The sequence below is a fragment of the Drosophila albomicans genome, chromosome X, assembly GCF_009650485.2.
Source record: "Drosophila albomicans strain 15112-1751.03 chromosome X, ASM965048v2, whole genome shotgun sequence".
In the NCBI taxonomy this organism is placed as follows: Eukaryota; Metazoa; Arthropoda; class Insecta; order Diptera; family Drosophilidae; genus Drosophila; species Drosophila albomicans.
This window is the reverse complement of record NC_047627.2, coordinates 15,039,726-15,048,837: the sequence shown is the minus strand read 5'-3', so window position 1 is coordinate 15,048,837 and position 9,112 is coordinate 15,039,726. Positions and strand designations below refer to the sequence as shown.

At 42.3% G+C, this 9,112-nt stretch overlaps 1 protein-coding gene across 2 annotated transcripts; it reads left to right on the top strand.

Annotated features, from left to right (window-relative positions):
* Window positions 1-2,719: 2,719 nt before the first annotated feature.
* Window positions 2,720-8,352, top strand: LOC117571844 (uncharacterized protein CG3556). Of its 2 annotated transcripts, none has more exons than XM_034254238.2 (6): window positions 2,720-3,781; window positions 4,855-6,284; window positions 6,374-6,569; window positions 7,556-7,633; window positions 7,703-7,785; window positions 7,843-8,352. In XM_034254238.2, the coding sequence occupies exons 2-6, from the start codon at window positions 4,901-4,903 to the stop codon at window positions 7,902-7,904; spliced, it is 1,803 nt and encodes a 600-aa protein (XP_034110129.1). In that variant the 5' UTR covers window positions 2,720-3,781; window positions 4,855-4,900; the 3' UTR covers window positions 7,905-8,352. The 2 variants fall into 2 exon arrangements, with proteins under 2 accessions (XP_034110129.1, XP_051857850.1); XM_052001890.1 differs by lacking the exon at window positions 2,720-3,781 and adding an exon at window positions 4,653-4,767.
* The last annotated feature ends 760 nt before the right edge of the window (window positions 8,353-9,112 follow it).

The window sequence follows — 9,112 nt, the reverse complement described above, 5'->3', positions numbered from 1 at the left end:
GAAATTGCGTTAAGCCTCAACTCAACGGCAGTCGAAGGACGAGACGTGACGATCATCAGCAGCAGCAGGAGCAGGAGCAGGATAATAGCTCAAGGCTGTATGCCTCTATTGTCCATTCTCGCAGATCGGAAAAGGACTCGTTTCGAGTGCCGCCGATTGCTCGAAGGCTTGAATAAATAGTCGAGCCGAGCGCCGGCTAAACAAACACACACAGAAAATCTGGTATCTGTATAATTGGGTTGCCAAATATTGCGCAGGATATCGCAGTCAAGGATCGAGGAGAAAGAAAAATTCAACTCTCAACTCAACTCTCAGTTCAACTGCGGCACCCACGGCGCAATTGCTGCTGCCGATTGCATTGTTTGTGAGCGCATGGGCGGAAACAAACAATCGACAATTGGCCGTAGTCCTGGATTTGGGAAGCCAAGAAAGGACGGCTAGAAAACATTAAGATTCATGATAGAAAGACAGTCGAAGAGATAGCTAAATATACAAAGAAGCAATTGCCTAGACTGATCGACTGATCGACTGATAGTCTAAGGTCTTAGGTCTTAAGGAGGTCTTAAAGAGTTGTCTAGGATTACAAAGAAGATGTTCATGGGCAATTTGTCGCCAAATTGTGTGCAAGGTGCAAGCAAAAGGTGCACGCCAGGACATTCAACTCGATCAGCTGCCAAGCCGAGGATCGCTGAGAGCAGAGGCAAACCAAGAGCAAGAGAGTGAGAGAGAGAGAGGGAGAGCACAAAAGCTTTCTTTGAACTATGCCGATGGGGGACGCCTGTCATAACTGCACAATGGGCAAGGCAAGGCAGCAAGGCAGGCAAGGCGAGGACTAAGGACTAAGGACAGCCAATGTTGGAACTTCCCTTGTTGCCTTTTGTTTTCGGTTCGCTTTTTTGGTCGACTGGCTGGCTGCCTAATATAGATTTCAGTGTGGTAAGCGATATGCTTGCTGCTTGTTCTTTTAATTGCTACGCTCCGACTCGCCCCGCAACAAAAACGATAGGCAATCACCAAGGGGATCGGAAGGAATTGCTATCCTTCAACAACAACAACAACTAAAACAACTAAAACAACAACAAAAGTCGTGTCCACGTCGAGTCGTCGTCGTCGGCGGTTTGGCGGCATTTTTCAATTGTCGGCTTTTGCGGACAGCACAAAACTATATCAAATTTCAGGCGCACACAAAATTCTCAACATCACCGACTATTCGCTCGCTCTGCGCTGAAGTAGTGAGTGAAAAGGTGAGTGATGGTCGCCTGACAGGGAGACCTGGTCAAGGGTCGACAATCCATGCATTTTATTCATTCACTAGTAAGCATTGAAACAAAATACAATTTCACATAACATACTTCACACACAATTTACATAAACTTTAAGCCCCAAGCCCAACGCAGCTTTAAAGCTTGAAGCGCAGACAAACACCCAGCTTAAGGGTGCATTAGACAGGATTTGCACCTTTTAAAAAGCGATTCAGGCTTCAGTCCGCAACAGTGTTGCCAGAGTCGCTTTTTCCCCGTCAAAACTGACTTTTTCAAATACCATTTACTTGAAAAAATTGCAAACAGCGGGCAGCGGGAATACTGGCTTTTTTTTAACTTAAATGGTTTTTTTAGATTTTTTCTATTTGCCCCGAATTTGTGCGCTCGCCCTGTGACTATCAGAAAAATATAGAGAATCCAATGAATTAAAAAATCAGTTTTTTTTATAGCTTTTTTTCTTTCTAATTTTTCAGCTTTTTTGCATCGTTCTTCCCGTCAAATACAGCTTTTTTCTCAACAAACTTTGGCAACACTGGTCTGCAACTGCTTTATAATGTTGTTTAAGTCAATATTAACCATATAATATTATATTTATATTATATTTGTATAATAGTACAATCGTCTTTTATTGGTTTATCAAAAATGTTGTATATTGTTAATTCTCACTATGCAGTATAAACCCACAAATGAAACTTATTAGTAATTTGAATTTTCCAAAAATAAAAATAAATGTTGAAATATTTGATGCGAAGCTTTGAATAGTAAAACTTCCCATTATGGAAGTTAAAATTCCCTTTAACATAATCCAAAGGGAAATCAAATGTATTCGCTTTTCAATAAGGAAATCTTATGCATTCATTTTAAAGTTAATTTTTTATGTTGCTTTAATTAAAATATTCGATGGTTAAAAGTAAAGTGGTTCTAATTCACGAGCGTCTACTGTACTTGTACTTAACGAACCACGTTTCGCAATTTTAATCCAGCCAAACTGCTGAATAAAAATCCTCCCAAAAAATCCAACAAGCGAGGACTTAAACCCTGCGCGCTAGGTTGATTTTAAATTTCGAAACGATCTGCGACTTAACTGTGATTCATTCGCCGTTTGTTTGTAATTTAAATCTAAAGAGGTTTATCTCACTTAAAAATATTCCACAAATATATTTTCAATGTTTTTTAATTAGAAAATCATATTGCTTATCCTTTAATGTTTTTCGATGTTTTCGTTGAGTTTTTGTGTTCGTTGTATTTCCGTTTTTGGATAAGTTGGCAGCGCCTGGTGCTTGTCCTTGCTGAACGGCGGGTTGTAGAGTCAGCTAACACGGACAGAGCGCTGCCACATTGTTGTCACATCCTGCGTGAAGTGGCATCGCTGTTGGCAAAGTGGCAACGCTGCAGGCACAGGACACCATGTGAAGCGATGATGCGATGCAGCGACAGCGACTGCGACAGCGAAAGCGACATTCAGTCTCAGAGAGCGGACGGCAACCGCCACAACTTTGATTAGGCCCCAAAAAAGAACAAAAAAAAAAAAAAAAAACATACTGAAAACACACGGAAAATAAGAGAAAGAGCAAAAGCAGAAATTAACAACAAAACAGTTAAAGGCAATAACAAGGAATGAAGTAAATGTTACAACAACAGCAAGTACAGCGAGAAGAGGAAGCAAGCAATGTCAACTAACTGCAACAACAACAACAACAACAGCGACAGAGAAGACAACAACAACAATTGTTGTTGTTTTTAAGCTCAACTGCAGCCCACGCAATAAGCAATTAGCGCCGCAGGAGCAGCGACAGAGCAGCGGCAGAGGGGCGGCGACAGCGCAGCAAACAGCTGTGTGAGTCAGTGTGTTAGTGTCTGTGTCCGTGTCCGTGTGTTACTGTTTTCGTGTATGTGTACGTGTGTGTGTGTGAGCGGCACAACAACAACAATTGCTAATTCACCGTTAGTGCTAATTCAATAATAAATATACAACAACTATTTACGCTGCTGCGACTCTATTACTTTTACTTCGAGCAGCGATTACATAAAATAAAAGAAAACGAAGGAAAGAACGAACGAAGGAACGAACAACAACAACAACTCAAATTAGTCATTCATAATTTATTGATTGTGCGAGCATGTGTTTGTGTGTGTGCTAGCGCCCCTTGTCTATGTGCGCGCGCGTGTGTGAGTGAGTGTTTGTTTGAACGCGCTGTTAAACAAACGTCGCCTAGCCGTCCTTTTGGGAGCCTGGCTGGGCATAAAAAATCAATAGACATCAGCAGTAGCAGCAGCAGCAGCAGTAACAAGACAACGACAACAACATCAACAACAACAACAACAGCTATAAGAACAACGACAACCACAAAACGCAGCAGTAGCAGCAATAACAACAACAACAAAGGATATAATAGGCGACAGACACAAACACAAATACAAACAGACACAGCTCAAAGAGCAATTGGCAAAGCAGCCACAGCCACAGCCAACGCCAACGCGAGCGACAAGGACAGCGCGCGAGCAAAGAGAAAGAGCAGGTAAGTAAGAGGCAACAGCGACAGCGTCATCGCCATTTCCCATTCACCAGCAGCAGCCGCAGTCGCAGCAGCAGCAGCAGCATAATAAAGTTAAAGTTGAGCAAGTGTCGCTTGCATCTGTATGTGTGTGTGTGTGTGGGTGTGTTTGGCTGCCTGAGTGCGAAATGGGAGGTAGGGTGAGTGTGAATACGTGAGAGAGAGGGAGAGAGAAAGAAAACGAGCACGCGCGAGTCTTTCAAAAGTGCACTTAATTATGAGAAGCAGCAACAACAGCAAACAGAAAGAACAAGAAGGAGACGAAGAAGAGAGCAAGTCAGCGCCATTGTTGTTGTTATTGCCAACTTTCCGGCAGCAATTCTGCAGTCGCTGCTGTTGTTGCTCTTGTTGTTGGCGTTAATTTGATTAAACATTTTTGCATAGTAGAATTTATTGTATTATGTAAGCATCAGCAGCGTCAACGATGGCTTTTGTTGCCACTTAATTAACTTTTATTGTTGCCAGCAAAATTGCACACACACACAAACATCCACATACATGTATAAATTACCCCGCCCCTCTCTCAACCAACACACCATTTTCAGTGTTGTGTAGTTGCTCGTGTCCGTTGGCAACTTTCTATGTACAAAGTGTTGTGCTTTGTTGATGACTAATTGGCAGCTCTAGGATGGGTAGCTAGAGAGAGAGAGAGAGAGAGCGAGAGATAGAGGTGGGACAGGCATGCATATCGATCTTCTGTCTTAATTATCGATAAATTGTCATGACGTTAGCAATATGCATTATTGCATTTTCATGCGTGTGTGTATGTGTGTGTGTGCATGTGCATGTTTGCCAGTCAGCTTCTGGCTCTCTGCATGTGTGCACATGTGTGTGTTTGTGTGCGCGCTGTGACGGTGTGCAGCAAATTCAGTTCAAGGCGACGCCTTCATTGCCTGTCACGTTGCTGTGGCTGCCTCTTCCTCTTCCTCTTGTCCTGTTACTACTATGTAGTATGTGATGATGACTTTTGCTTGCTAACTTTCCTATTACCCTTCTTCTTCTTCGTCTCTCTCTCACACTCTTTTTACTTCTTACAGTTGACCGAGCAGCATAACGATAACAATAACAACAACAACAACTAAGATGCTCTCACTGCCGCCGTCAACAACGCTGCTTTTGCTGCTGCTTATCATCGGCTGCCTGACGCTGACGCTGCCGCTGCCAACATTCGCTGAGAATGCGACGTTGTCTGCCGACGCTGTCGTCGCTGCCGACGCCGGTGTTAACGCAACGTCCAGCACAGCAGCGCCGTCGCCGTTGGCTAATAATGACTATGAGAACCGAACCGCAATCAGTAGCAGCAGCAGCAACAACAACAACAATAGCAACAACAACGATGCTAGCGACGAGCAGAGCTTCACCAGCGGCAGCGGCAGCAATTCGAGCTTAGCGGAGACAACAACCACAACGACCACAACAACCGTGACCACAACCAACACAGCAGCAGCCAACTTAACAGTGGAGCAGCAACAAGAAATCGCCAGCGTTGCAGCGCAGTCGCCAGCTGGCAGCAGCAGCAATCTAAGTAACTTAACAGTTGCCGCTGCTGAGCAGGATGCCTTTGGCTCCGCCACGCCCAACAAGGGCGAACAGGAGGCCATATTGCGTGCCCTCGATTGGCTAAAAGAGAAACGTGCCTCGGACTACGGTTGGGCCAACGACACCCATGTCGTCATACTGGCCAAGGAGCTGTCGGGCGGTCGCGATCCCAACGATAGTGCCGATGCACATTTGCAGGTCATCCAGGATCTGGAGGATACGCTCTCCGTCAAGGAGATGGAGATCGAGATACTGGCGATGCTCGATCGCCATCATACGCTGCCCAAGCCGCTCAATCTCGATAAGCTGGCACGCTATGTGCTTGCCTTGGGTTCGCTGTGCAAGGATCCGAAGCATTTCCATGGCCACGACTTGGTTGCCACACTGCAGCATCATGAACCCGCCCAGGACATTGAGTTCGCCCTGACCACACTCTCCGCCTGCAGCTCGGCGGCGCATGTCCGCAAGCGTCAGATACGCCGACTTCTCGACATTGCCAGCGGTGTGACGGATCAGAGTGTCGATGCCATTGCCATGGTCATCTTGGCGTTGCGTTGCATTGTCACCGATCATCGGCATCGCCATCTGCAGCATTTTGTGCGTCGCCCCGCACGGGGTTTGGCCAGTCTGCAGGATCAACGCGGCAGCTTTGGCTCGTTGCGCAGCACTGCCCTGGCCATGCAAGCTCTGCAGGATCTGGAGTATGATCCGGCTGGGCATTGGAATCGCACGGCCGCCTCGCGTTACATCTTGAGTCGTCAGCGTGCCGATGGCGGTTGGAGCGAGGAGCCGCTACAGGATGGCCAGGAACCCGATATTGGTGTCGGTCTCACGGCGGACATTATCCTCGCCCTCGGCTGGAAGGGATTGGGCGCTGTCCGTGCCCTGCAATGTGATCATGTCATACGCGAGAGCAGCGATCCCACAGGTATTTGTTGTTTTTTTTTGTTTTTTTTTTTATTTTTACTTTTGTGGTTGGCTTTCCCTCGCATCATCATGCAGTTGTTTTGCTTGCAGAGAATGGTGAACCGAAGCTGGCGTTGCCATTTGGACTCAGTTCATCGGCCGAGGAGTCGGATGCCAAGAATATCACGTATACGTACACTCTGTGGGTCGGCTCCAATGTCACCGAGGCGTTCTCCCTGTCCCTTGTCTCACCAAAGAACACCAGTTTCTTTAAGGCCATGACACAGGCGGCTGAAATGGATCCAAGGTGGGTAAACCAACAACAAAAATACTAAAAACATACTAGAAGTATACTGGTGGAGTGTGCATTTGGTATATACCTTAAATTAGAATGCTGAATATACTTAAGTTGTATACTAAAAACATACTAGAAGTATACTGCTGGGTATATACCATAAATATGGCACAATAGAGTACAGAATATACCAAAGTTGTAAAGAAATATACTGTAGATAGGTGCATTTGGAATATACCAAAGTTAGATACTACAAATATACTAGACATATACTGCTGGGAAGTGCACTTGGTATATACCATAAATATGTCACAATAGTGTACAGAATATACCCAAGTTGGAAACTAAAAATATACTAGAAGTATTCTACTGAGAAGTGCTTTTGGTATATATCATAACTATAATCCGTTGGAGTGCAGAATATACCAAAAGTTTTATACTATAAATATTCTAATGGAAAATGCACAGAATATTCCAAAGTTGGATACTACAAATATACTAGAATATACTGCTGATAATAAAATTTGGTATATAAATAAATATACTGGCTTAGATTTAAAAATACACCAAAAGTACTGATGAAAAAAGCATTTGGTCATAAATATACTGTGTTAAAAAAGAGAATATACCAAATTCGGATACTAAAAGTATACTAGAAGTGCAATGGGTATACATATACCATAAAAGTTCCGAAATATATATCCCGCGGAGTATACCAAATACTAAAAATATACTAGAAGTGAACTAGGTATATACCATAACTATGTCGCAATTGAAACAGAATATACCAAAGTTGGATACTACAAAAGTACTGTATACATTTGGTATATACCAGAAATATACTGTGTTAGAGTGCAGAATATACCAAAGTTGAGATTCTCTAACTATAAATTAGCTATATGAATTTGAAATACTTAATTTACATATATAAATAATCATAGTAACAGATAAATAATCAATCAGAACATAACTAAAACTAAAAATTGTATCGCTTACAGATTCATTTTCGAGGCCCGTGAATGGCCCAATGGACACTATGTGCATACGCTCTATGGCAAAAAGGAAGAACCGCGAGGGTAAGTCGCTGCCCTTATATATATAATATATATAATTATCGATATTATTTAACACTTTGATTCTTGTAGATATCATTACTGGCTGCTCTACAGATTGCCCGAGTTACCTGATCCGAACAATACGCCTGGGAATCAGCTTATTGCGCCTGTTGGTAAGTAAGGTGCACAGCTAAAAAGCACTTCAAATTAATTCCTATCAACGATTACAGGTGTCGATGAGCTAATGGTCGAGGATGGAGAGCACTATCTCTATTGGTATAAGAAACTTTAAGCACATGAAAATGGAATTTGCGCTGGCCTTAGTTGCACAACAAAATACTAAAGTTAACCCAAGGCAAGGCCATATAGCAGCTAATACGTCAAATAGAAGCAGCAGCAAAAGCAACAACAGTAAACAGCAACAAGAACAACAAACAACAAACAACATAAATAGCATATACTCTCATCTAACTGATTAATAATGGCGTAATCAAAAATTTACATTAATCCCAGAAATCTTACACAAGTCCATAAACACACATAACATATTATGTGCACATGGCTAGATCCCGCATAGTTATTCTATATATATATTTATATATATATATATACCCAACATCGACATACACACGCATTCTACTATATACAATAATATACCCTATCGGTAGCTTACAATTGTGTTTAGGTTATACACCAACAAAACAACAAAAAAAAAAGAAGAAAACAAAAAAAAAAACAAAGCTAAGGCAAAAAAAAAGCTTATGAAATACTTTAAACTAAGCAAAGGAAAACGAAAAGTTACAACAGATGCGATTTTCTCAACTGGATGTCAGAGTTAACAAATAAATCTAGCATGTACATGAGTAGATTATCCCATTGATAATACAGGGAGAAGAATTGTCCTATAAATCCTAGACTACAACGTGAACATGAAAAACAATTTACTTTAGTCAAATTTATGATTTTACCATCAATCGCATGGTTTAACTTTGACATGACGTTGAGAAAATCAATCTGATTGAGAGCAACTTGCAAACTAGAAACATTTACACACACTCACACAGACACACACTCACACAGACACACACACACACACACACACACACACACAAACAAAAGCAAAAAGCAACGAATAAGTGATCAGTGAAAAGCGCTCTCTTTCTCTCTATCATTCTCTCGCTCGAAAAGCTCTTCTACGATTCACATTATTGTGTAACGGGCAATAGTGTCATACTATCGATACTATTATCGATAGTTGTGTGTAACTTCATCGATAGTACAAGGCGAGAAATGAGGTTTGGTTCATTTATTACTCCGTCCGTTTTGAAGATTGAGAGTCCCAAAATATACACACAAACAACAAAAAAAAAATAATTGAGCTACGATTGTTGCACGCTAAAAACACTAATACACATGAACACCCAAATATGCTTTACATGTTATCGAACGAAATGATGGAGAAGAACAAGATGGAATACGGAAAAGCAGTCCAAGCGAAGC